This window comes from Podarcis vaucheri (assembly GCF_965113315.1).
Source record: "Podarcis vaucheri genome assembly, chromosome: 7".
Lineage (NCBI taxonomy): Eukaryota > Metazoa > Chordata > Lepidosauria > Squamata > Lacertidae > Podarcis > Podarcis vaucheri.
In genome coordinates this window covers 92740348-92768066 of record NC_138765.1, presented here as the reverse complement: position 1 = coordinate 92768066, position 27719 = coordinate 92740348, and the positions used below count along the sequence as shown (strand labels likewise).

At 46.5% G+C, this 27719-nt stretch overlaps 2 protein-coding genes and 1 long non-coding RNA gene across 3 annotated transcripts in view; 1 reads left to right on the top strand and 2 right to left on the bottom strand.

Moving 5' to 3' along the window:
• The window catches only part of MXD1 (MAX dimerization protein 1), a 107416-nt gene that overhangs the window by 16329 nt on the left and 63368 nt on the right, over positions 1 to 27719 (bottom strand). The window lies entirely within an intron of this gene.
• Positions 1689 to 10718, bottom strand: SNRNP27 (small nuclear ribonucleoprotein U4/U6.U5 subunit 27). The gene is made up of 6 exons (XM_082230687.1): positions 10559 to 10718; positions 8861 to 8981; positions 7219 to 7331; positions 4643 to 4722; positions 3147 to 3211; positions 1689 to 2029 (listed from the first exon to the last, which is right to left on the bottom strand). Exons 1-6 carry the CDS (start codon positions 10593 to 10595, stop codon positions 1975 to 1977), a joined length of 471 nt encoding a protein of 156 aa, XP_082086813.1. The 5' UTR covers positions 10596 to 10718; the 3' UTR covers positions 1689 to 1974.
• Positions 12825 to 16758, top strand: LOC309536507. Its single transcript, XR_014221539.1, has 3 exons — positions 12825 to 13756; positions 15723 to 15817; positions 16715 to 16758. It is a non-coding gene; the product is annotated as an uncharacterized lncRNA (long non-coding RNA).

Sequence of the window (27719 nt, the reverse complement as noted above, 5' to 3'; positions counted from 1 at the left end):
CTCTGTATGTACTTGTGTGTGGGAGGAATAAATCCCATTGCCATTCTAGGTCAAAGGAAGTTGAGCATGAGATTTTAATTTGGGCTGCACCTATCAAATTAGTTGTGCAGCAGCAAAGCTGCTGGAACCATTTATGCAGCCCAATCCCTAATCTCAGTGTTAAGTAATTCAGTGGGTCCTATACCAAATTAAGTATGCAAACGTTTGCAGCCTTAAAGGGTACATTCTAGCTATCAGTATGGAGTGTCCTATGTCCTGGTAGTACCCTCTATGGTAGTTCCTTCCACTTACATGTTGCACAATTCATTAGGAACGCGCAACTCCTGTTCATTTTGTCACAAAGTGAGTGATTTATGTCAGCTATGTGTGCTGCCTGTACCCCAATAAAACCAAGTCATCTTGTTTCATTTTGCTTGAGTGTCAGAGAATTATAAAATGGTAGAGTTGGAAGAAACTGCAAGGATTACCTAGACTAACCCCCTGCGATACAGGAATCTTTTGCTCAATGCTGGACCAACTCAGCTACTCTGGCTCTGCCAGTAGGCATGACAGCATCTCAGCAGCAACACCAACTTCTGGTGATGATGTACACATTGAGTGTACTCCAAAACAGAAGGAGTAGGTACCACAAGAGGGGCAAACAAGTACTCTGTGCTTCATGTGAAGTGTACTCCGATGCCACTGGAGACAAGGGAAGCAACTAGCAAGTTTCTGTGGATGTTAGCTTCTACTCTGAACTGCTTTTAAGGGATGGCATCATGGAGGCTGGGGTCAATGACTATTTGCTATGCCAGCTAATGGAACCTCCATGCCAATGAGACTCCGAGAAAGGGGCAGCCAGAACTATCGTGTTCTGCATGTGGTCTTCTCCCAGACATATAAGCAGAAACTGGATGCTGGACTAGACAGACCTTTGGTTGGACCCAGCAGGGCAACTGTTATGGCTTGATATTCGTGATCAGTGCCTCCAACCAGCACCCAAATACCAGGAATTGTTATCTTGATACTACGTCTCAGAGTTATGATGAAGGTTGTGTGTATTTCACACAGGGCAATAAACAAACCTACCCCAACATTCTGTACTAAAGAAATGGCACTGATTAGTACGTAAAATTCTGCACATTTACTGCAGAAGAGACACTAAATGTCCATTTCTCCCATAAAACTATTGGAAGAAGTTAGGATACCACACAAGCTAATGGGAAAAGTCCACTGGAGCTGCGTTACCATGTTCATATGTTGGTTAGAGGCACCCAAGAACAGCGGCAAGGCCCACTGTTGGCCAGAAGCAAGACAATGAAGGGGGAGAACCAGGGGGGTTGAAATTTAGACTTTCTCTAAATGAGAGGTAGCAGAGATGGTGGTGGTTGAACACTTGTCCCGAGAAGAGTCTCCGTCCCACCAAAGTATTTCTTGGGGTTCAAATCCCTACGGAGTCATGAAACTCACTAGGGGACCTTGGACCAGTCACATACTCTCAGCCTCACTTACCTTACAGTGTTGTTGTGAGGATAAAAAGAGGACGAGGGAGAACCATGTATACCACCTTGAGCTTCTTGGAGGAAAGGTGGGGCAGAAATGATGAAAGAAACTTATCTCAAGAACCTCATTAAGACAAAAGAAGATCGTTTTTCATGCTAGCTTTTAAGAAGGGGCTTCCTATTTGAAGTGCTCTCAAGAAGAAAAGACAGATTTTTCTTTTTTAATTTAAGTGGCAATATTTTAAAACAGAAACCTACAAAAAATAAAAACACAGCAACACAAAAGAAAGTCATTTTGTACAAACATGTCATTTGAGGAAAACATGTTACCGTCTCTTCCTATGAGACAATGTCACTTCCATGGACTCTCCACAAATGAGATCCCCATTCTGTGTGGGAAGAAGCTGAAATCCGCTTAACCGCAGGTGTTGCTGGTAAGACAATTAAGGGACTAGAGAGTGAGGTTGTCTTTCACATGTAACAAGTGCAGGTGTCAAGCAATAAAATCCAGAGGTCTGTTGAATCCACCTTTTCTGTTCATGTATTGCCTGCAATGAGAAAAGGCACACCTTAGCAGTGAACTTTCTTGCTGACCCCTAAAAGTTCTGAACGCCCACCCCATCTTCCTGGTTTTTTTTTTGGCATTGCCCATCCAATACCCAGAATGCCTTTGCCAGCTGTAAGTGCTGGAATAATTTTAGAAAAATTAATCTCAGTATGTTATTTTTTATATTCTGAATCACAATTCTGTGCTTGTGTGCTAATTAGAATTCATATAAAAAAAGCACACTTGACTTCGAAGCATCTTTATTGGTACTGTTTTTACTTTCTAACTTAGAAATTAATGGTAGCAAAATCCATGAAGTCATTCTCTGTGTGTGGTCCATATGCAATTAAAACAGCACAGCACAACACACACTTACGAGCAGAGATGTCAGTAGGCTTGGGGAAACTCCAAAGTTTAAAGAAATACAAAAAAACATTTTGGAAGAACAATCCTATGTAGGGGATAATGACCCAAAAACAGCCTCTGGGGCCTAAGCATGCTTACTGCTCACAAAATAACTGGAGGGTGTCGGGGGCAGGAATGGGAGGGAGAATGGAATACCCTGGGGAAAGGGATTGTAAAACTGGTATCTTGAAAAGAAGCACTCCACACTGTAAACCTTTGTTGCAGATACCATTTGTAAGGCTAGTAACTCTTACAGATCCTCTATTTTAATTAGCAAGAACCTCACATGGCAGCAAACTAATTCTACATTATGCAAGGTAATCCTGAAAGGGTGGGAGGCACAGGAAGTCAATTGTGACAGTTTTTTGCTCCTGCAATGGAAAATCATGGTTGCTCTACTGCCACAATTAGGAACTTGTTTATCCACAAGACAGCTCAACATAACAAGTCTGAGAAACCCCAGGATATACTGATTTTCTGAACCAAGTGAAATACTTAGGGTAATCATTTCAGGATTTTCCACAAATGGGACTCTGCTTTTGTTTTTCTATTTAAAAAATGGGGGTTCTGAAGCAATGACAAAATCTCTTCTTCCAAGTATTCCTGTGAACATAGTGACATCAAGCCAATAAGTCCTTTCCCCGCCCAAGACAAACATGACCTTAGAGCTTCCGCACTCATGGCCAGTTGGGTCCTAACTGAACAATGCCAACCTGTACTTCCGCTTCTGTGATACGTTGATAGCATAGGCATTTACAGAGCCATCCACTTTCTTGCCCTACAAAACACAAACAGAAATACAAAGTCATCTTCACACAACGTAAGGTGAAGGGAAGCCTGACCAGGGGAAGAGGACAATGACTTGGAGCCTGCATTGCTCCTCTGTTCTTGTAAGGGAGGGGGTGATTTTCAGCAACCCCGCACCCAACTCCATCCGCATTCCCTAGGCCATATCCTAGACATCCCCACAACCCTGAGTAGATTTTCATGGGGCTGCAGAAGGAAGTGTGAAAGCCCATTTCTGGGAGGAAAGTGAGAATAAAAGCCAATGGAACTTTGGAGGAATGGTAAGACATGAACAAAAGCCAATCATATCTTGCTCTTTACTCTTTTTTGCAGTTGCTTTTGGGAATTATGTCTAGGCAGAGTTCCTACACACAATGCCAATGTAATGCTTCCATGAGTTGTTTCCAAGCTACCTGGAAGTTCCTGGGAACTTGTACGACGTCTTTCAAGTCTGGAAGCCCCTTGTAGTGTAGAAGATTTGGGAACATGTTCCATGGGCTGAGTATCAGTGGTGGGTAGGACCACCTCATAGTTCCCACAACACACACACTCACTCTCTCCATCATTTACATGTGCTCTCTCTGCCACAATTTTTTTCTTTTTTTGGGGGGGGAGGAAGCCTCCTATTGAAGCCAGTAGGAGGCTTCTTCAAGCTAAACTGCTGTACTGGGTGGGCAAGGAGAAGAGGCTGCAGGCCAGATGGGGAGGCCCCTTGGGCTGGAGGTTCTTCACTCCTGTCCTAGAATCTAGTGCAAAGGCCCAATGCCAGGCCTACTGGAGCTCAACCTTGCCTTGTGTGGATGGACAAACTATAGAACAAGCCTGAATCCTCCCCAGTAGCTGAGCAAGCTGCCTTTCTGTCATTTCTGTTCCGCCATTAAGAACACCAAAAGACCATTTGGAGTCACCATTTCTAAATGACTGGCGAGGAAAACTCAGGACCATGGTCTGATTAAGTGAGGAAGATCTGAACTTGCCAGAAATGGCTTTCTGTTTAACCTACCATGTGCTACAAAAGGAGATGTTGCTATTATAAAATAATAATAAACAACTCTTTGCATTCAAGATTTGCCAAGGTAATCCAAGCCCTGTGCTCTGCAAAAGGTTACACATGCTGAATGAAAACAGCTTCGCTTCGTATTTCATGAGAGAGGCAAGCAGCTGCAGAGAGTATGAAAGCCAGATTGCCCCCAATCATACAGAATCTTCTGAAGTCTCACTAGTGTTGCTCAAACACATTCAAGCACCACTCTATAAAAAACTTGCAGTGTTAGAAACCTGCCCCCCTTTTTAGCAAAAAGGAAGGGATTCTCAGGAAGTTGAATTCTGCATCCACTACCACATGGTGTGGATTTTCTGTCCCAGTGCACAGAGTGGTTCACATCTCACTCTTAGGAATTCTGGGCATTAAGAAGACACTCACCTTTGTCGTGTCAAATGATGCAAATCCCATCATTTTCATCATTTCAATTTCTTCTTCTGTCTTACCCTCCAGGTCTTCCTCTGAAAAAGAAGCCAAGGAGATAAAGGAGATAAACAAGGAGATAAAATGAAAGAGAGTTAAAGATAAATAATGCCACAGAACCATCCTCAAACAGCATATTTCTCGGATTCTATTACAATGGTGAAACACCCTGACTTGGCCTTGCTAGGAATAAATAAAAGATATTATATTTAAGACATTTCCTGGCAGCAGTCTGGATATAGACTGCATTCTTATGGAGAAGTGATTGTTTGTTAACTATGCAAAACTGGCATGATAGGGTTTGGAAGATTGTGCTCATAAACAAACTAACACAACACTGCAGAGTAGTCAGAGGTGACTATTTCCAGAGATAAATTTTATAGCTTGGTCTTCCTTCATTTCTTTCATTAATTCCTCACCAGAAGAACCCAGACCATACTCTGTTCACTTTTCTTTTGGGGGAGTTACCCTGAATTTTATTTCAATATTCTGGATTTTATTTGTTTGAATATCATATCACTGACTCTCACCAAGGTTTCTGCTAACTTTGCAAGTCTGCTGTGGTAATTTATCTTTTCTATTTGGCATTTATATACCATATTTTTCGCCCTATAGGACACACTCTTCCCCCTCCAAAAATGAAGGGGAAATGTGTGTGCGTCCTATGGGGCGAATGCAGGCTTTCGCTGAAGCCTGGAGAGCGAGAGGTGTCGATGCGCACCGACCCCTCTCGCTCTCCAGGCTTCAGGAAGCTATCCACAAGCCTTGTGCGCCCAGTGGGAGTTCCCGCGGGCTCGCAAGGCTTGCGGGCAGCAGCCTGTTCTGGGGGCTGGGGGGGGGGTAATTTTTTTTTATTCATTTCCCCTCCCCCCCCAAAAATGAGGTGCGTCCTATGGGCCAGTGCGCCCTATAGGGCGAAAAATACAGTATATATATTCTTTCTAACATGTGTAGTAAGGACACAGTTCACCTATGTATCTCCTTCCACCCCAACATGATTTCTGGAATGTTTTGATTGTTTCATATCAGTTTGTTTTGTCTGCTGTGTTCTGCCACTTTTGATTTTATACTATCAATGTGTTTTGTATTTTTATTCTTTGGTTGGTAAACAATTCTGAAAGTACAGTGGTACGTCGGGTTAAGTACTTACAGTGGTACCCCGCAAGACGAATGCCTCGCAAGACGGAAAACCCGCAAGCCGAAAGGGTTTTCTGTTTTGGAGGCGCTTCGCAAGACGAATTTCCCTATGGGCTTGCTTCGCAAGACGAAAGCCCATAGGGAAATCTCCGGGGACCTCTTTTAAATGCTGGTGGTGGGGAGCAAAGCCTTTCCCCCCCTCCGGCCTTCAGAAGAAGTCCAGGAAGGCCAGCGGGGGCCGAAAGGCTTTGCTCCCCACCGCCAGCATTTTAAAAGCAGTCCGGGATAGCAGGGAAGAGCTTCCCGTTATCGTGGACGGCTTTTGAAGGCAGGCGGGGGGGGCAAAGACTTTCGCCCCCCGCCCGCCTTCAGAAGAGGTCCAGGACCTCTTCGGAAGGCGGGCGGGGGGCAAAAGTCTTTGTCCCCCCTGCCTGCCTTCCCAGGGGCTTTTACATTGCCCCGGACAGCGGAGAAGTCCTCCGCTGTCCCGGGGTTTTTTAAAATGCTGGGGGTGGGAAGAAAAGCCCTTGTGTCGTCCGTCCCCCCCAGCCTTCAGAAGAGGTCGGGGGACAGACTGTCCCTGGACCTGGTCTGAAGGCGGTTTCCATAGGAACGCATTAATTGATTTTCAATGCATTCCTATGGGAAACCGTGCATCACAAGATGAAAAACTCGCAAGAAGAAAAAACTTGAGGAACGAATTAATTTCGTCTTGCGAGGCACCACTGTAATTTGTTCTGGAGGTCCGTACTTAACCTGAAACTGTTCTTAACCTGAAGTACCACTTTAGCTACTGGGGCCTCCTGCTGCTGCCGCCGGAGCACGATTTCTGTTCCTATCCTGAAGCAAAGTTCTTAACCTGAAGCGCTATTTCTAGGTTAGCGGAGTCTGTAACCTGAAGCATATGTAACCCGAGGTACCACTGTATTTCTATTGAAGAGGGTGTCAGCCATCCAAAACAAAAGGCTAATCCTTCCAACTCTTCAAAAAGAGCCAAACCTCAAGGACGTAAAATTTTCGACGTAAAATGTTGTCGAACAAGTGTTTAGAAAAACACAACATCAACAACTGTGGATTTTTTGGTGTGTGAAGAGATGATATACTTGAGAAACAAAGGTGCTTTTATTGGCACAACAAAGGATTATATGGACCCTCAGACTCAGTGCAACACATGAGCTACAGGCTCTCAATAACAGAGGCAGGATATGTCCTCACCAACAGAACCAGAAACACATCAAGTCAAACAAACCTTGCCCAAAAGGCAAGATCCTTCTCACATTAGCAAACTACCCCTCCCCTATGAATCTGACCACAAACTAGAATGCCAAAGTTAATAAGGTGCATCATGACACACAATTCTCCAGCATGGCTCGCAACACCACAAGCTGTTTCATTACCTGTGATCTGACGCTCTTTGCCTTTAGCATCTTTGGTCTCTTTCTTCTCATCATCTCGCCTTTCTTTCTGCCGGGAAGGGGAAGAAGAGCTGGATCTATGTCGTCGTGGAGATCTAGAGAGTCAAACCAGAGCAGGTCGCACTTGAATGGCAAGGGAAAGGTGTGCTTGCTGGATTATGCAACACACAAAAGAAGCAGCACCAGCACACTTGCTGATTTTTTTGTGAAAACACAGAACAAAACCATCCCACACTTGGCTTTGTGGGCGACACCATGTCTGTGAGCAAAGAGCTGTCAAGACCTGCAATGCTCTGTCCACCTCAGTCAAGGAAGTGTACGGCTTCCTCTGCCAGGCAGCCACAAAGAGGGAGAGAGGTGGAAGTGTGCATTGCTGCCACCACAGCTACCTCCTTTAGAAAGGTGATTCATAGGGATCTTGTCAGGATGAAACAAGGCAAGCTCTGCCTTGTCAACACCTGTAACCAAGGAGAGGCTGCAGGAGGAAAGATGGAAGGAAAGGCTGGGTCTTTAAAGCAGAGTACAAAGAAACACCCATGCCTGCTCCTCCTTTCTCCTACCATTTATTAAACAACAGTATAGATATGGTGATCTATTGCAGGAGAAGGGTTCAGAACAACAGAAAGGTGCTATGGAAGAATATTCTCTACAAAGCAAATGGAGGGGAGTTGCAGGTCTACAGAGAAAGGAGGACCCTGTGACCATCAGGTCACTCTGAATGCAGAAAAAGCTTGTGTTTAGCTACACTCACATCAAGGGACAGATCTTTCTCTTCCTCACTCAAGCAGGATATTTCAGCTACCTAGAAACCATCTGTTCAACCTTAAAAACAAATCCTTTCTCATTGTTAAACATCCCAGCAAAGCCACTGCTAAAGGTGGGATAGAAAGGAGCTAATATGGTTAGAGCTATCATGAGAAAGGACAGAAACAGCTGAACTGCCAGGACCAGTTGCTGGCTCTATTCTTTCAAGAGAAAACACTAAGAGGGCATCCATACATCATTTAAAATTACCTTAGGTAGAGTAGTTAACTGGGTCATAATTTCCTGCAATTCGGGGGGGGGAGGGGAGTTTTTTTTAAAAAAAGCAAACTACCCGCTCATCTTTTCCAATATTTGCTAATGGCAAGAGCTAGTAGCCCGCCCTGTGTAGGAAAATGGTTGTTAATGCCTATGTGGTAAAATGGGCGCAGGGGTGGAAATTTACTGCAGCCTGACCTTTTGGCAGGGCAGGCTGTGCTAGGCATGATCAGCGCGTGGACACCTCATGCTAGGCCAATGATTGGTTCACACAGAGTGGTCTGATAGTGAGGTGATGCCCATATTTGGTACTTGTCTTTGCCTGATGGTTGATACAATGTTGTATGGTTTTTTACTGTTCTTTATAAAATGTGGGCTGCAGCAGCTCCTTGCAAGGCAGAGAGGCAGAGAGCAAGGGGAGATGCTGACTAAGCCTTTTGAATCAATCCTGGCATGAGACTGATTTATTTTGTGACGAGCAGGCCCTCGTCATTACTGCCCTCGTCAGCCCTGCCTCACACACCCATTGCCTACAATGAGAACAGTGTTTACAGAACAAGTTCGCCAGAAACTTTAGAGCTACTATCTGATGATATCTCCTCACCTGGATCGTCGCCTGTGTGGGGAACGGGAACGGCTTCTCCGCCTGTCTCTCTCCCGAGACCTTGATCGCTCCCGTCTTCTCCTCTCCCTCTCACGTGAGGTGGATCTGGAACGCCGACGTTCTTAAAATACAGAGCAAGCAACTTTAGTTGCATATCTGAATTTCATTTCTAAAGTACAGCTTTCCTCCTACAGAAACATACTATATACACCGACTGGCTTCAACAAACCAGTGTATTTTTCAGTCTCAGTCCTGCATCTTAAAAGTTTGCTCCATTCTGTATCCTGCAACCTCCTTCCTTCCAAAGAGGTAAGGGCAACATAAGGCGGGTCCCATTCTGTCTTCAGAAGCTGTGCTTGATTTACAGGGGGCACTTAGTGAAATCCACTAGCTCCACACCTATACATCTCTTGAGTTCTAGCCAAGTTAAAACACACTCCAAGAGCATTCTGTGCACACTGCCTTCCACAGCAAAACATGTTTGCTCCGGTGGCTTTTTACATACTGATAGATACGGTGCTTTAAAAAAATTCTCATAAGCATGAAATAGGCATCTGCCTTCAAGGTGCATCTAATCTAAAATCTGTTGGGGGCGGGGGAGCCAGAATGAGAACTTAACAAAAGCCCTTCAGTTGGATCAGACCAAAAGCCTGTCTAGTCCAGCACCCTCTTTTCTTACACCAACCAAAGGCCCAAAGCTGGAATGTTAATCTAGCCACCAACAGGCTCATCCTGCATGAGTTTATCCAGGCCTCTTAAAAAAAAAAAGTTAATGGAGATAAATGTAACTTCTCTAAGTAAGAGCCAGTGTCTGCGCAGTGGTTAGGGTGCTGGACCTTAGGGAGCAGGCCAGGTAATAAATCAAATTATTAGGCAAGCAGAGCCCAGGTTTATATATCCTGTCAGATACAGAACACATGAGAATGAATTTGGGCCAGTTATAATCTCTCAGTCTAACCTACCTCAGAGTTGTTGTGAGGATAAGAATGGAGGGTGTTAGTGGTGGTGGTAGAGAACCACGGAGACCACCTCCTTTATGTATTGCACAAAATGTATATGCTGCTTGACTGTAAGGAGCCACAAAGCAGAACACATTGATATCTTACTGGTTCCACACAGTACCTGTTCTGCATCTACAGCAGGGCCGCTTCCACAAAGTGGTTGAGAGCGAGCTATTCCTTTTCTTTTTTATTGCGTTCCTAGCCCACCGCTCCTCCCAAGGAGGCCAGCATGGTTCTCCCCCTCCCTATTTTATCCTCACAGCAGCCTTGTGAGGTGGCTTGGGCTGAGATGCAGCGACAGGCCCAAAGGCCTCCAGTGAGCGTCATGGGCGAGTTGGGCGGCTGAATTTGAACCCTGCCTGCCTCGCAGCTCCTCAGCACCTCACTCGCCCCACCACCCTGCGAGAGGGACGCGCCCCTCGGGGGACTCAGTTCGGCCTCGATCCGCGGGGATCTCTGCCTCCCAGGCCCAGAGAGACGAGGCCTGCCTTGGGCTTCCCACCTCCCTCCCTCTGCCCCGCGGCGTGTGGTGCCAAGGCACCGGCCTGCAGCTGCTTCCTTCTTTCCCGAAGGAGAAACCTTCAAGCCAAGGTTTCGCCCGGGCAGCTGGGAAGGAGGACGAGGCCTCTCGGAAGGGGGGCGAAGAGGAGCAGCAGGACCCCAAGGGGGAGGCCGGGCGGCTGCCGAGACTACGCACCCCTCCGCGGAGGAGACCGCGAGCGACTCCGGCCCATCTTCCCTCCCGACGCGGAGCTCGCCTTCTCCCTCTCCCCCGCAGCCTCCGCAGCGGAACTTCCGGCGGGACGGTCCGTCTCCTCTTCAGCTCCGGCTGGGAACACGCCGGCAGGAGGCTTGGGTTCCGCGCCGGGGATTGCCCCCCCCCGGATCCTGCTGGCCAATCGGCGGGAGGGGCGGGGAGAGGAAGGGCCGCTGCCCCATGGAGAGCCTCTCCTCCAATCCTCCCTCCCTCAGAACACGGCAGGAAATGGCAGGGAGAGATTGCAAGAGATCAGTTTCAAGAGGGGCAGGGAATGCCTCTCGTGAGAAGGACAGGAGGAGCTGCCTGGAACAGAGTGAGGCCGCTTGGAGAATTGACCCCCTTCCCTTACCCTTGGCAGAGCCTAAGGGACACCAGATAAAGTGGAGCAACGTTTAGGGACTCCAGCCTGATAGTCACCTGAGAAGGTTGAAGCTTGTTTTGACTCCCAGGCTTGGTGTGACCCATGGAAAGCACAGAGCCGGGACTGGACTTGGCTCAGAAAGAGCATGAGATGAGGTTTGAAACTGGAGAAATCTCTTCAGTTCAAAGACTTAGGGGCCTCAATAAATAAATGAAAAAAGCTTATTTGGACGAGCAAAGGATTTTTATTATATTAATTTAGTCTCCCCACCCTGATACATAGTGGAACAAAGAAAAAAATTAAGAATTTGTGATCAGCTATGGTCACCTCTAATCAGGTGTTAGGTGGTATTGGGGGGATCTGACCGCTGGAGTGTCGAAGCAGCTCTTTGTAGGCAACCTTCACAGCGCAGGATACGGTCGCGTCAGAGAGAGAAACTGAGACCAAGAAGGAAGGAGGTCTTGGGAGAGAGCAGGCAAGCAGGAGGAGTGTTGGCCTGATCCAGGAGGACTCTGCTGCGTGGAGAGGGCCGTGTAAATCCCCACCCGTCTCCTCAGAGCGCTGTTCCGGAAGCCCTATATATATTTTCTTCTTGTTTAGCGCTCACCACGTCAGGTTGCATATACTGCGCACATTGGCTCCCAGTACGTTTCTGAGCACAATTCAAAATGTTGGTGCTGACCTTGAAAGCCCTAAACGGCCCAGTATACCTGAAGGAGCGTCTCCACCCCCATCGTTCTGCCTGGACGCTGAGGTCCAGCACTGAGGGCCTTCTGGCGGTTCCTTCATTGCGAGAAGCCAAGTTACAGGGAACCAGGCAGAGGGCCTTCTCGGTGGTGGCGCCCGCCCTGTGGTACGCCCTCCTATCAGATGTCAAAGTGATAAACAACTACCTGACATTCAGAAGACATCTTAAGGCAGCCCTGTTCAGGGAAGTTTTTAATGTGTGACATTTTAGTGTACTTTTGGTGTCTGTGGAAGCCACCCAGAGTGGCTGGGGAAACCCAGCTAGATGGGCGGTGTACAAATAAATTATTATTATTATTATTAATATTTCATTTCGTTATATATTGTTTCCCAAAATTGTTTGATGTTTAAACAATTCCACCATATATGTACCATAGTAGCTTTTCCGGTGTTGCATCGCCAGCAGACATCGCTACAATTTTTATTCATTTTTGCTATTCTTTCAGGTGTTAAATACCATCTATGTTGTATTTTGGTTGTATGAGGGTATTAGCCGGGCCCACGCAACAGGGGACCAACCCTGGTGAGCTTGGCCCACCACCGTCAAGGGGCTTAACGGACTGAGTTCAGAGAAGCTGCTGAATTGCAACTCATTACCAAACTCAAAACCATGGAGAGACCTGGTTTGAACAAAGACATTGGATTCTTATCTCATTATACATGACTAAGCCATTTTTCACCTTCTCACCCCTTGCCTTTTCCTGGAAGACCTATTGCAGTCGTTACGAGTCATCAACAGGCTCATCTCAGCTATCTGCCAATCTCCCATTCCCACCACCCTTCTGAGTAATACCCCTCCCCACCTTCTCACTATATAGAAGGATCAGGCAACTTCTGTTTCAGTGCATCTGAAGAAGTGTGCATGCACACGAAAGCTCATACCAAGAACTAACTTAGTTGGTCTTTAAGGAGCTACTGGAAGGAATTTTTTTATTTTGAGTTCATCTTGGTGTGTCTAAAATTGTGCCAGCATCACTTGCTGGCAGACAGAGTCACCTGAAATGCTGGTGAAGCAAGAAGTCTTGCAGATGGGGTCTGCAAGTGGGGTTACTTGTGGGGAGGGTGCCAAAAGTCAAGTGGGGTGACAGGGGGGTGAGGGAGGTATAAATGACTACCACTCTTTGAAAAGCTGGTTTCACTGGTCAAGCCAATCAGTTTTGTTGAACAAATTAAATTGGTTTAAGCGGGTTTTGAATAAATGTGCACTCCATTCTGCAGGGGCACCATTGGGGGGGAGGCTGGGGGGCCGAAACATCCACCCACCCATATGGATTTTAGTCCATATGGTTGCCACACACACCCCGCCCAGGCCCACTGGGGCAGAGTAAGAAGCTTCCTTTCAGCATCAAGAAGAGATGATGTGTGGAGAACAACTTCTTGGATGTAACTTGCTGCCAATACTTGGCAATGGGCTGATGGCCAACTTAATTGAATCTACTATGAGTTGATAAATGACTGCTAAAGATATGCAGTCTGATGGCAGTCTGGATGGTCCAACAGGGAAGGGTCCCATGGTATGTTCTTGCGGGTGCAGTTTACCCAGATTTCTCTCCTGATCCCCCAAATACCAGTACCTGCTTGTAAGAACCCCAGATAGCTTTTTCAGAAATGTGAGACTTTAAAGCTTAGTCTGTGTCCATAATAAGAGTCTGAGGAGCATTCATTGAGTGTATAGCCTCCAGGAGTTGCTTTTATAATCAAGGCTAATACAAATAAATGTGGCTCATTATCTCCGTGAGTGAGCTAGTGTACAGGGTCTTTAATAAAAGACAACCTTTTCATTCAGGTCTGTTTAAGAGTAATAATAAAGTGGATTTACAGAAAAAATGTCTGTAGTCTCCCAGTCAGTGTTGTACTGCGTCTGAACTTTCAATTTTGATGCAGAAGAATTTTCAGACTAGCTCAGTCATGGAGATAATATTTCCAGACTGTAAAATGTAGAATGGAACAAACCTTTTGCCCTTGCTTTCCTTGAATGAAATTGCATTCAGTTTCTGATGAAGAGCAGCCACCTGTCTATGTCCCAGGTATGATCTTTGAATGGTTGCCAAATTTAGCTTGAATTGTTGGGTAGTGAATTGGGCCAGGACCTGATTCGGATTCACTCTGTGCATACGGCACACGCACCCTTGTCACAGCGACTTTGGAGCAACAGGTTAAAATGAGATTGGGGGTCTGTTTGTGTCTTTGGGGAGAGGGCTAGAAGTAAAAGAGTTCAAATGATAACTTAGGGATACAACTTTTTCAGGTCCTTTAGGAGGGCAGGAAAAATCTTGGTGTGTTTTTAGGCACCATCATCTCATTTTCACAGGTTGGCAGGAAGCCTTAGGTACTCCTTATAGAGCTAAAGAAATGGCTTAAAGCTGCCATTTAGGAACATTTGATCTCTAGCTGCTCATATTTACATGTTTATTTGCTTACAGTTAGCCTTCTGCTTCATCATGGAGCCCAAGGTAGTGTACATGCACATGCAGTTCTCAGGCAGTCTCTCTACCCTGGGAGTATATGAGATCAAACTGTGAATAATATCATTGTACGCACTGACTTCCTGACAAATTACCGTATTTTTCGCCCTATAGGACGCACCGTCCCATAAGACGCACCTAGTTTTTTGGGGGGGAAATAAAGGGAAAAAATTATTTTCCCCCCAGGCGCGGGGCTGGGGCAGCCCGAGCTTCCCCCGACCCCAGCCCCCAAACAGGCAGCTCTCTGCAAGCCGTGGGAGCCCAGCGGTGGTTCCCACTGCTTGAGGAGAGATCCGCGAAGCCTGGACGCGCTGAGATCAGCGCGCGCAGGCTTCGGGATGCCGGCAACTCTCCCCAAGCAGCGGGAACGTTCCCGCTGCTTGCGGAGAGATCCGCAAAGCCTGGACGCGCTGAGGTCAGCGCGCGCAGGCTTCGGGATGCAGGCAACTCTCCCCAAGCAGCGGGAATGTTCCCGCTGCTTGAGGAGAGGTCCGCGAAGCCTGGAGAGCGAGAGGAGTCGGTGCGCACCTACCGCTCTCGCTCTCCAGGCTTCAGCGAAAGCCTGCATTCGCCCCATAAGACGCACCCACATTTCCCCTTCATTTTTGGAGGGGAAAAAGTGCGTCTTATAGGGCGAAAAATACGGTAGATCCGGGCTTTTGAGTTTCATTTGCCTGCCTAGCCAACTCCCAATTGGCTCTTCCTTACTCAGAGGTATCAGAGAAGGTGAGACAGAGTTTTGTTGGCTTGCTTTGACTTGCTTTTATATTCTGACTGTTGTTACTGTTGTTAAAATACTGAAACAAACAAATTAGCTATAATGTAAACGTGGTCTAGGATGGTGGCAGCGAGCAGTCAGTTAATGCAGACTTTTCCTGCCTCCCTTGCTCTCTTCTTATTCTCCCACAGCTGAAAAGTGGCTGTTTGTATCTGGCTTAGAAGCCTTTTTTCTTTCTTTTTTGTGCCATCGTTGTGGTATTCAAGGGGCAAAGATAAAGTAGGCCTTGAAAAATCCTCCTTGTTCAGGCGTCTAAAAATCTTCTTTAGCATTTGTAACTGGCTAGATTAATACTTGCAAGCCTGGGGCCAAAATGGAGCAAGCAAGACCAGTTTCTGTCACAGTGCCTAAGGATTAAAAGCTTCTTTTAGGGAGTCAAAACAGTGGATACACCTCCATTATTGCCTGTTCTTGCAGCTGTGTAGAGTGTTGTGACAGATGAGCAGGAAGCATAGCTGTCAACCTTCCCTTTCCCCCCCGGGAAATTCCCTTATTTCAGCACCATTTCCCGCTGCTTCCCGCTACTATCCCGGATTGTTAGATATCCTGTAGATTGTTCCCAGGACAGGAGAGGCTGCTGATCCCTTATTTTCGAGGCTGCTGATCCCTTATTTTCAAATCTGAAAGTTGACAGCTATGGCAGGAAGACATGCCTCCTTTTAACAAATCCCTTGCAGCTGCCTGTTCATGCCCCCTCCGCCAATCAGGAAGGGCATGATTGCTTTTTTAAAAGCTGGTTTTAATTTTCAGGTCCATGGCAAAGGAGGAATGAAGAGTGCTTCTCTGAAAGATTTATGTCCTGAAGACAAGAGGCGCATAGCAAACTTAATTAAGGAGCTTGCAAGGTGAGGATAAAATGTCTGCTAAGCCCCCATGTCAGCATCAGAGCCCCTGCACCACCTGAAGGCAGCCAAGCAGAATAGTTGCTGGGGTGGCAAAGGTGGAGGCAGCCAGGCAGCTGCGTCTGAGAGCCCCTAAACTGCTGCTGAGGCAGCTGTCTGGCTGTCTCTGCATGGCCACCGATGCTCCTTTCAACTTCTCTGTTGAGGTGAATGCAGCCACGCACCCCTCAATGGAAAAGTCTGACGGAGCCTGCACCTCACCAGGTGAGCAGCCCCATCCAGCTCCTACTCCGTGCAAGCAGGAGTGGGGGCACTCATAACGGACGTGTGGCACGGAAAAAGGAAGTGTAACACTCAAAACGAACAGTTCAGATTCCGAAAAAAGTTCGCAAACCGAAACACCTACTTCTGGGTTTGCGGCGTTCAAATTTCAAGTAGTTTGTGAACTAAGCTGTTCAAAAACCGAGGCACCACTGTATGTTAAACTATCCTAGTACCTAGAGTCGCTTGAGAATTCTAAGACACTGGGAAAAACAGTGCAGTTTTTAAAAATCAGTGGTTTAAATCAGTGTATTTGTGAGTCCTGATTCCAAATGGCATCCCATTGTATCCATGCATGGACAAAAACCGCTCCTTGGTCTCAGAAACCACCATGAAAAATTTGCTGACAATAGCTAAAGAGGTGTCCAAATGCCTAGTAAACATACAACACCCTCCCAAAAAACCCCACTTTTATGTGAATGAGGAACCAGTGATAACCAAGTTCAGTTTCCAATAATAATGGATTCCAAACAACAAATGTTGATCGTGGAAAATCCGTTATTCATGAGAGAGAAATTACCTGCCTCTCTGCTCTATGATTGGGTGCCTCAATTTTAAAAAAATCCCTTCTCCTTTTAGGACGAGGCTGTGAAGAAAAGTCTGATGAAAGCGACAATTCTAATCATCATCATCAATCTTTATTACGGTCCAGAGACCCAACAAATCATTACAAAACAATACACAATTCATACAGCCTACCTCCAGGTTAAACAAGCATTTTGATTAGAATATGGGGCTCATTTGATCTTGCAACCACCGATAAAAACTTTGCCACTGCTAATGTTCTAACATTTGTCTGGTCTTCCAGTAGGAACCTGACATAGTGAGCCTCTGATTTTCCCGGGAAAGGTACCAGCAAGGGTAGTATCCGTTCAGCCCTGGCTTGCTCATATTTTGCACAATGCAACAAAATATGTTTTATGGAATCGATGTCTTGAGCACACGAGCAAAGTCTGTCCTGGTAGGGAACTCCTCTCAACCTGCCATCCAACCCAACTGCGTCCCCAACTCCGTACTTCTGTTAGAAGCTGGTGAATGCCTAATTTCAACTAAAGCGTGGTGGGCTGCCCTAAAACATTGGCTCAGGATTTCAGTGTTTAATCTAGGGAAGGGTTTGTACCAACACCTGACCGATGAGGAATTTGTCAGCAAATGACAATTCTTTTTTTTTATCTTCATAATTTTTTTATTCATATTTGCACATATATACAAGAAAAACATAAACAAAAAATCCACCACATACCTTATAAAAATTATATCCACTTCACAAATCATAAATAAAATATATAACTGAGTTAGTCTCAACTGAGCCTTGGACTTCCCTCCACTCCTTTGGGAAGTATCGAATAAATTATATAGTCGCGTACTTTTTAACTCTTTTACATAGATAACAGAGGAGACAGGGGGCAGCCTTGTCTAGTCCCTTTAGATATGTAGAAAAATTCTGATGTCGAGTTATTTATTATTAGCTTAGCTTTTTGTTCATTATAGATAGCTTCTATACCTTTTCTAAATCTTTCACCCAGCCCCATCATTTTTAGATTTTCTATCAGGAAGCACCAAGAAACGTTATCGAAGGCCTTTTCGGCGTCAATGAAAATCAAGGCGGCTTGTTTGTCTATTCTGGTTTCCAAATATTCAATGATATCTATCACATTTCTTACGTTGTCCTTCAATTGTCTCCCTGGAAGGAAGCCCGTTTGATCTTTATGGATTCTGTTATTTAGTACTTTTTAAAATCTTTCTGCCATTACATCCGCAAACAATTTATAGTCGTTATTTAATAACGAAATCGGCCTATAGTTTTTCACCTCTAAAGCATCCACATCTTTTTTAGGAATTAGTGTAATATAGTCTTCCTTCCAGGTGTTCGGGGTCTTCCCTTCTTTTAAAGTATTGTTCATCACTTCACATAGGGTTGGGCTTATTTGATCACTTAATACTTTATAATATTTGGCTGACAGACCATCTGGCCCCGGCACTTTGCCAATTTTCATCTTTGATATTGCCTTCCTTACCTCCTCCTCTGTAATCAGCTGATTTAATAACTCTTTTTCTTCGGTTGATATCTGTTGTAAATGATGTTCTTTCAGATAGCGTTCTATATCATGGCCTGACTCCTTATCTCTTTTATATAGATCCTTATAGTATTTCTGAAACAACATTTTTATTTCATTTGGGTCTTCCACTATCTTATCTCCATCCCTTATCCTACATATCGTATTTTGTTTTTTCCTTTCTCTTAGTTGCCAGGCCAAATATTTTCCTATTTTATTAGCAGATTCAAAACTCTTCTGTTTCAACATTTTAACTTTCCCCTCAATCTCCTGGTTTACTATCATAGAGAATTGGGCTTGTAATAATTTTATATTTTGTTTTATAGTCTCATCACCTGGCTTAGTAGTTAATTGTCTTTCATTCCCCATTAACTGTACCAAGATCTCCTCCTTCTTTTTCTCTTTTTCTTTTCTTTGATGACTGTTTTTCTGAATTAGAAAGCCCCTGATGACGGCTTTCCCTGCGTCCCAAACCGTTGCTAAAGCTGTCCCTTTATTTAAATTCCACTTAAAGTACTCTTCAATTGTTTCTTTTGCCTTAATCACTATCTTTTGATCATTAAATAGAGATTTGTTCATTCTCCATCTAAATACTCTAGTCTCTTTACCCTTTAACTCTAAATATACTGGGTTATGATCAGATATAGTCTGTGGGAGAATTTCAGATTCCTCAGCGATCCAAATACCATCTATTCTTCCCCAACTCTGGTTAGGATTTGAGAAGAAAGTATATTGTTTTACAGTAGGGTTTTTGAATCTCCACGCATCAATTAGTCCCATATTATAACAATTCTAATAAATGACAATTCTAATAAGCAAAGCGCTTCAGGGGGAAAACTGACCTTTCCTCGCCTGCCTCATTTACTCATCTCTCTCTCTCTCTCTCTCTCTCTCTCTTTCTCAAGAACTCTCGGAAATTTTAAACAGCATCTTTCTAGAACTGCAGCCAGTGCGCCAGGTATGTGAGATGCAGGGTGGATTTGATTTAAATCAAATCGATTCAAATCACAATTCAAATCACTAGTCTGTAAGACTTGATTTAAATCATATTTTTACATTCTTGCTGGTATAATCTTAATATTTACAACCAGATGAAGGTTTCATTTTGGGAATAATACATTTTCAGAGTAGTTTTTACAGTTAAATAAAAAATTACCGATTTGGTTAAACTGTTATAAGTACATAGACAGATAATTATGAAATTATTGTGAGGTTTAATAAGTTAACTGTTTATAGTTGGACAACTTTACTGCTGTTCTTTGTTGGCAGGAGAATAACAATTTAAACAATTTATTTAAGTAAAACAATAACGTTTTAGCATACCGTATTTTTTGCCCTATAGGACGCACCGGCCCATAGGACGCACCTAGATTTGGGGGGGGGGAATAAAGGGGAAAAAAATTATTCCCCCCCAGGCACGGGGAGAATGGGAGCCAGAGTGGCTCCCGGAGCTTGCGGGGCTGGGGGTGGGGGAAGCCCGGGCTTCCCCCGCCCCCAGCCCCCAGAGCAGGTCCGAGAGTGCTGGCGAATGTGAGAGCACCTTCGCCATCACTCCCAGAGCTTGCGGGGCTGGGGGTGGGGGAGGCCCAAGCTGGGGGAGGCCGAGCCGTGCAAGGTCCCAGAGCGATGCCGAAGGTGCGCGCACCTTCGCCATCGCTCTCCGACCCGTTCGGGGGGCTGGGGTCGGGGGAAGCTCCGCTCCCCCCGCTCCCAGCCGCGTGCACCTTCGGCATCGCTCTCCGACCTGTTCGCGGGGCTGGGGACGGGGGAAACTCCGGCTTCCCCCGCCCCCAGCCGCGCAAGCTCCGAGAGCGATGGCGAACGTGCGCGCACCATCGCCATCGCTCTCTGGCCTGTTCTGGGGGCTGGGGGCGGGGGAAACTCCGGCTAACCCCACCCCCAGCCCCGCAAGCTCTGGGAGTGATGGCGAAGGTGCCTCTCTGCTCTATGTTTGGGTGCCTCAATTTTAAATTCCCTTCTCCTTTTAGGACGAGGCAGTGAAGAGCACTTTTTATGAAGGCAACAATTCTAACAACCAAAGCGCTACAGGGGGAAAATGTCATCTTCCCCCATAAAGTGGAGCCGAGCACCTGCCTCATAGTAAGTAAATATTTTTTTTTACAAAGCCCTGACCATCTTCGGTCCAAGGTGCCTCAGGACCCTGTTCTACCTCCACAGCGGAAGGGTTGTGGAGAAGCAGACAGCATGTCAGAGAACTGGAGACCCCATCCCTGCCACCACCACACCAAGCCCTGAATTGTGCTCTCTCTCCAGCCCAGCCCACTTGACAACTATGGGAGAAGAGTGGGCCTCCTGGATCTGGGAATAAGATCCATCTTTCACCTGCACAGAGCTCTCCCTCTCCCTCTCCCCGCCTGTGGCTTCCAGCAACTGATCTTCAGTGCCTTGAGACCACCTCTGAATTCCTTGCAGGCATCTCCCAGGACCAGCCCAATACATTCTCCACCCACACTCCTCCCTGTAAGGAGGCATCTCTAAATCACAGCAGTCCTGACACTGTCTCAGCTTCCTAACATATTAAAGTGCCCTCTTAACCTATTGACAGAGTTGCCCAAATTGTCTGAAGGCACATACACTGGTGGCCTCCTTGTCAGTGACCCTTTGTAGAGGTCACTTTGGTGAGTGATCTTTGCATTTTGTTTTCTGGTGAAATTCTCAGCCCTGCTTTCCTACCGCCTGGTTCCATAATTATGCTCCACAGCTGCTGAATTAGCACTTTTTCTGTGAGCTTTGGATCATTTCCCCTCCTCTTCTTTCTCATTCCTCTTCAGTGCCTTGCAGCCACCTCTGAACGCACAGGTTAGATCGGAGCTGGTGGAGAAAAGCATCATGAAGGTCTTCTCTCTGACGAAGCTAAGAGTAGCCCCATGCGAGCAACAGAGATGCAGGTAACTGGACCTTCTGCTTCTAGGGATCTGAACGGAGGGAAATGGCTTGTCAGTACAGCCTGGAACTGTGGCCAGATAAAAAAAATTGAGGGCTAAAAGTCTGAGCCGTGTAAGCTACGAATAATGCTGCCAGAGACACTTGGCCCATCACAAGGATGTAACAACCAGAGACCCTGGGTGTATATTCTTGATTCTCTTGGTATGTGTGTCATTTAAAAGGTGTTCCCTCACCTGGGTAATGGACAGGTGGTATAGAAATAAAGTCTCACCACAACCACCACCCCTGTGGCTCTTTCCCCAACTTCAAAGGATATCTTGCCTTCATTCTGGCTACAGGCTGCAAAAAGGTTTTCATTCTTTGAAAAGAAATAGTGTTGAAGAATGCGTCCTTCTCCAGGTGTGCTGCCATTGGCCCCAGTCAGCATGGCCAACAGTCAGGAGTAGTTGGAGTCCAATAACCAGGCATGGGGAACCCGAGAGATGCTCCAGAAGTAGAACAATAGAGCTTCTGTTTTGGATCCACAAGGTCCCAGGTTCAATCCTCAGCATCTCCAGGTGGGGCTGGGAAAAGACTGTCCGTCTGAAGCCCCAGAGGGCCAACTGCCAATTATCATCTGTAGATGACACAAGGTTGGAGGATCAATGGCTGGGCTTGGTCTAAGGATGTTCCCTGCATTCCATTGCTATGGCTGTGGTGCGGTGTAGATTGTATTATTGCATTTATCATATAAACACACAAATGACAGATCACAACATAAAAATACAAAATCAGAACACAAAATGCTTAATAAAACAAAAACAACTCAAGAGCCAATTAATATCTAATTCTACTAATGTTTTTTTCAAAAAATAATGGCTTCTTTTTTCTATATCTTTATTTCTTATTTTGTTAGCTGCCTTCAGTCCCTTTCAGGGAAAAAGGTAGGGTATAAAATAATAGTAGTAGTAGTAGTAGTAATAATAATAATAATATAAAAATAAATAAAGTAAAACAAATAGCAGCAAACTTTCTCCTTTACAAAACAACCCCTTTTTGCAATTTGTCCCCTGTATGGTCCTGGGATGATTATTCATCAAACTAGTAGCCCAAGCTTTATGAATTTGCAAACCTGGATTAATGGTGGTTCTTCCATATGATGATGATTATTTCTCTCCCGTAGCCATGGCTGGATTGACCTCTGAAAGACCTGTGAGCAGGAAAGAGCTGTACCAGCTTCCCGTTGAAGTACGTCTCTCAACACTGAACCTAGATGTGAGTAAGCAGGTGTCAAGCTGACTTCTGGACCAAGGCTTAACCAGATCAGGAAGCTAGTGAGACGGAAAGGCTTCAAGTATTGTTTGTGGTTGTTCTTGTGGTTGTTTTTTATTTTTGTTATTGAAAATTTAATAAAATTATTATATATCTATATAAATTTAGAACCTTTTTCAACACAGACACATTATAGACACACATCTAAGCATGGGTATTTCTTAGATCCCAGCCCTTGTCTAGGCATTTGTGCCTGCTTTGTGCAAGGGTTGAAAACAACCGTCCATTTTTCTGGTGACATAACAACTCAACCCTCTAATAACTCGTATAGGGTGATCCTACAGCACAGGGCCCCAGCCCCATAGCTGTACTCCTGCCAGGACAATAGGAGCTCAACAAGGATGCAGCAGCCGTTCTCCTTCCACCTGCTGCATCCATTTTGTACACAAAGGGGAGACTTGGCCTTGAAGAAGGGTACTTCTTCAGCCAGCCTTACAAATGTCAAAAAGTTACTAGCCTGCAATATTTGTTTTGCCCCCTCCTCCAAAGTCAGCATGGAAACGCAGCAAAAAAAGTGCCTTCTTCCATGAAGGATGGTGGAGGAGAGACACTCTGATAGTCCACTGCGTTTCTGTGATGACTGCGGATGAGACAAGACTTCCTTTACAGCTAGCCAAGAAATCAAGTGAGCTGGCTGCTCAGTCACCTGCATGAAATTCCTGGTTGCCTGGGGCTACTAGGCAAGTCTTCAAATACGAGGCATTCTTCAGTGATTTTAGAACCAATCCCTTTCACCTTTTGAGTCTTCGAACACATGGATTTCTCCATCCCCTTAGGTGTCACTTTGAATTGGCGAAGGCTAACAATACAATACTTTTCCCCCTCTGAGAGCTTGCCATTTCTTACCAACAGAGGCCTGTGGCACAGATCACAAAGAATGAACAAAGGGTTTGTACCCCTTCTATGTGATGCCTCTTGAAGAGCATGACTGGGAGTTGTGGCTAGACATTACCAAGAAAACATGCCATTCTGGGTTCAGCTACTCCTTTCAAAGAAGTCTTCAAAAGCTAATAAACTTCTTATCTTTGTACTGACCTGCTGCCCAGGCACTTGTCCTGTACTTTTCCAGGCATCCACTGGGGCAGGAGCAGCAGCTGCAGGCACTTCTGCCTTCACTTCCCCTTTCTGACCTTTCAGCAGGTGTCTTGCTCAAAAATTCCTCTCTTTGGAAATTCCTAGAGATTGAGCAGACAAGATCAGAAAAATGTCCAAGTTGTTCTTACAAAGCACTTCCCACACTGAAGCTTCCCCCCAAAAAGAGGAAATGAAATGAAAGCAGCACCAAAGAAAGAAAAGCTTAAGCAGCCCAGGAAAAAACTCTTAATGAAGAAAAACAAACCAGCCCAGACTTAGGAAGGCCCAAGGATAACCTTGCCCAACACCAAGAACCCTGCACCTTGGACTTACTCTTCCCATCCGGAGACAGGGGCCGAACGTTTGGTTGAAGAGTCCTGCAGGGTTACACCACAGACCAAAGATTAATAGTCTCTTTATAGACCCCAGTTATCACATCAGCTGCCTGACTATACTCAACACTTTTATAAGAAGCAGCTCAATTATTTTGTATACCAAACAGATTCTTAATGGCTTTGGAGGTACTTGATAAAGCTTTATAATTCCATGAGCAATTAGCATATGCTCCTCCCTACCATTTCTTAGACAATCATGAAGTTGACAAGTCTTATTCCAAGCTATGTTTCAGTGGCTAGAACAGGATCAGTCACAACACAGAACCAAAGACCAGGGAGAGGACCAGAGAGGAGGACAAGTGTAATTTTTGCTGCCTTGTTCCTGAGCTTTTCACAAGGCAATTAGAGCAAGTTTCCACACTTCTGTCATTCAGGGCTGGAACATCCTATCGTATGTAATTTACTACCTATCAATGTGGGCTGGCTGCTTTGGCATAACCCCAGCTTTTCTCTGGATTTGAAGGGCCCAGCCAGGACCCAAGGAGTGGGTGGCAGGCAACACTTAGCACAACACAAAGAGAGTGCAAACTGATCAACCACTGCACCAGCACTTAGCCAAATAAAGAGGTTGAAATCCAAGGCACAGGGTCAGTAGTAAATGCAGGTCAGCAGTCACTCACTTCTAAAGACCCGCTGGGGGGGGGGGAGGCGCAGCAACAGTTACGTGCACCCGGAATATGACCACATGGAGTTAATTGTAACCTGCTCATCTAGCACTTTTAAGCGGGAGATGCAAGTTGTGTGCCCCCCCCCTTAGAGATGTTAGAATCACAGACCTGCAGAATTAGAAGGAATCCTAAGGGTCATCTAGTCCAACCCCGAAATGCAGGAAAATGCAGGTGGCCGTTACGAAGATCGAACCTGCAGCCTTGGCATTATCAGCACCACACTCTATCCAACCGAGCTCACTAACTAGTGCAGGGGGGGGGGGGCTTCTTTTGTAGAAGTGCAACGCGAGGCCTCCCAGAACCTCCTCACTTTGCCTCTAGGAGCCTGGAGGCCGGAGCTCCATACAGAAGGAGGACCATTCGGGGCCAGGGACCGGCAGTCTTGCCTGTGGCGAGTGGGACGCCTCCTTCTGGGCTCGGGGGTCCCTGGGTGAAAGGGAGAGGCTAGGGAGACACACCAGATCATACATGGGACCCCTCAAGGGTCTCCCCGCCCCCCCCCCACCAGCCCCGTCTTCATCCCGAGGACGCGAGGAGGGAGCGGCTCTGGCTCTGCTTCGCGGGTCCCGGGCTCGGGGAAGCAACGGCCAATTGCCAATGGCCCCCCGCCCTGCCACGCCCGACTCTCGCCTCCCATTGGCTGAGAGGACCCGGGCTTCGCCCAGATACCGAGTCGGAAGAGCCGGCCAATGGGGAGGCCTCGGAGCGGGCGCGTGGGGGAGAGAGGAAAGAGGGGTTGGAGCCGGCTCGCCCACTGCCTTCTGGGAGTCGTAGTGCCTGCCCTCTATTCTTCCCCCCAGAGAACGGGAATGAATGACAGGGAGGACTGCGTTTCCCAAAAGCCAACGCGGCGCGGCTTCTGAGCTACGGGTCGCGAGAAGCGGCAAAAGTGCTGTTTTCCCTCCCAGGTGTGCAGGTGGTCAGAGGCTGCTGCGGGAGGGAGGAGGAAGGAGAGGGAGGAGAAGGCCCTGCGCAGCCTCCGCAGCTCCAGCCACACCAAGCCCTCCCTGGAGAAGCTCCCCTGGCATCCCTGGTTGGCATGGAAACTGCCCAGAGCCTTTCTTCCCTCCCTTGTTCATTCCAGGGCGCTTCCTCCCAACAGCCCTGGGAGGGAGGCCAGGCGGAGAGGCAGCGACTGCCAGCCCCCCCCCCACCCCCCGAGCTCTTCCTTTTTTATTCGCACGACAGCCCTGGGAGGGAGGCCAGAAGGAGAAGCACGGGAAAGGCGACTTATTGGATTGCATTTATATCCCGCCTTTTTCTCCGAGGAGCCCAAGGTGGCACAGATGGTTCTCTCCCTCCTCGCTTAACCCCCACAACACCGAGGTAGGTTACTCTGGCAGGCACTGATTGACACACACACCCGACGTCACCCTTAATGGCCGAGGGGGGATTTGAACCCTGGTCTCCCAGGTCACAGTCCAACACTCTAGCCACTGCACCACACTGCCTCTCCTTCGACTTTGCTATGGCAGAAAATCCTGCCTGGAGCCTCCCATCTTTTGGACCTGACCTTCGGCACATTTGCCCCCCCCCCCATTAGTTACCTTTGTTTGGAGGGAAAATATCTGCTACTTTCCCTTTTTCTTCTTCTTTTTTTGCCTTCTCCAAAGTGTACATGTGATCTTCTCTTTTGCCCCTGGGATATTTCTAATCTAACATCCAGGCTTTTAAGGCAGAATTTCCCATTTGATCTAGGACAGGCATAGGCATATGTTTTGGGACTACAACTCCTATGATCCCTAGCTAACAGGACCAGTGGTCAGGGCTGATGGGAGTTGTAGTTCCAAAACAGCGAAGGCAGAGTTTGGGGATGCCTGCTTTAAAATATGTGACATACTTTGTTCTTGGTCTCCTAAGAAAGGTGGGGGGACTTCGTTGCAACAGAATAAAGATCTGCCTTCAGCTCATTCATCTCTGACCAATAACGAACTTGGGAGTCCCTTAAAAGGGGAGTTAGGCCATTTAAGATACACCCCTTAAGTCTGGTAACACTGTGCCAGGTGGGTCTGATGGGTCCTAAACATCTGAAGGGTTGGGGCAGAAGGCTGAGCTGAATGGTGGGCAACATTCCAGACTTTTCTGTGCTCTCCCTCCCTCTCCAGAGGGCAAGCCGATCCTCAGATGACCCTGTGGTGGCAGTTAGGGGAAGGAGAGGACACCTCAGCTGGAAAGTTGGAAGCTCATTCAATCAGCTTTGCTCGGGAGCATTTTCTTCTTTCGACTACAACTCCCATCATCCTTTGGTAATTGGCAATTTTGGCTGCAGCCGATAGGAGTTAGAAATCTGAAGGGCGCTAGCTCGGCGGGGGGGGGGGGGATGACTTCCAGCGTCGATCTTCTACTTGTTTACACGAAGAAGTATCTGAAGAAGCGTGCATGCACACGAAAGCTCATACCAATAACAAACATAGTTGGTCTCTAAGGTGCTACTGGAAGGATTTGTTTGTTTGTTTGTTTACGTGAGAGTAAGATCCCTTATACTCGAAGAGGAGTTTTACGTCAACATCACGGGTGACAGAGCTAACAGGGTGGTCATTTGTTTATTTTTGGCCCCCTAGGGCTTCCGTCGCAGCTGCCGCGAACGGCACGGCGGAACTGGATGCGTCGCATTGATTTATTGATAGATTGACGTCCGCACGTCCAGTTTCCGATTTCGTGGAAGCGAGAACTGTTCCGTAGGAGAAGCGAAATCACAAGGTTTTAACGTCGCTGCTGTGGCTCCACACATGCCCAGCCATAAGCAAAAGGCAACTACTGGAGTTCGTGCTCTTTCGAATAGGTGTTGTTTCATGCGAGGAAATAAATTGTGAGCTAGAACTTTCTAAAATGGTGCTCCGTGGAAATCAATGCGTCTTTCGGGCGCAACCGAGCACTGGATTTGGGCTGGGAGAATCTCAAGGCGAGCGCAATTTAAAGTGAGCCACGTCTGCTGCAACCTACCAAGTGTTCTGCATGGAGTGAGGAGTCGGTGGACCTAGGAAACTCTTAAAAGGGGGAGTATCACATGCTTCTACCAGTTGAGTGAGGAGGAATGAGCTGTCTTTCCCATTGGAATCTGAAGGCGCAAAGTTGTTTTTGAAACGTTTAGAAGGGACTTTTGAAAAACCATTCCCGTAGCCCTCAAAATACGACTGGAATGGGAAAGCGCAGAACGTCTATTTTTATTTTT

Bases quoted from the DNA above. Each gene is read 5' to 3' on its own strand.
- SNRNP27 (XM_082230687.1), bottom strand. From the start codon at position 10,595: ATGGGCCGGAGTCGCTCGCGGTCTCCTCCGCGGAGGG. The intron at 4,723-7,218 runs GTAATGAAACAG...CTTCTTTTTCAG, and splicing joins CAAAGAGCGTCAGATCACAG to AGGAAGACCTGGAGGGTAAG. The intron at 2,030-3,146 runs GTTGGCATTGTT...TTCTCATTGCAG, and splicing joins TCACAGAAGCGGAAGTACAG to GCAATACATGAACAGAAAAG.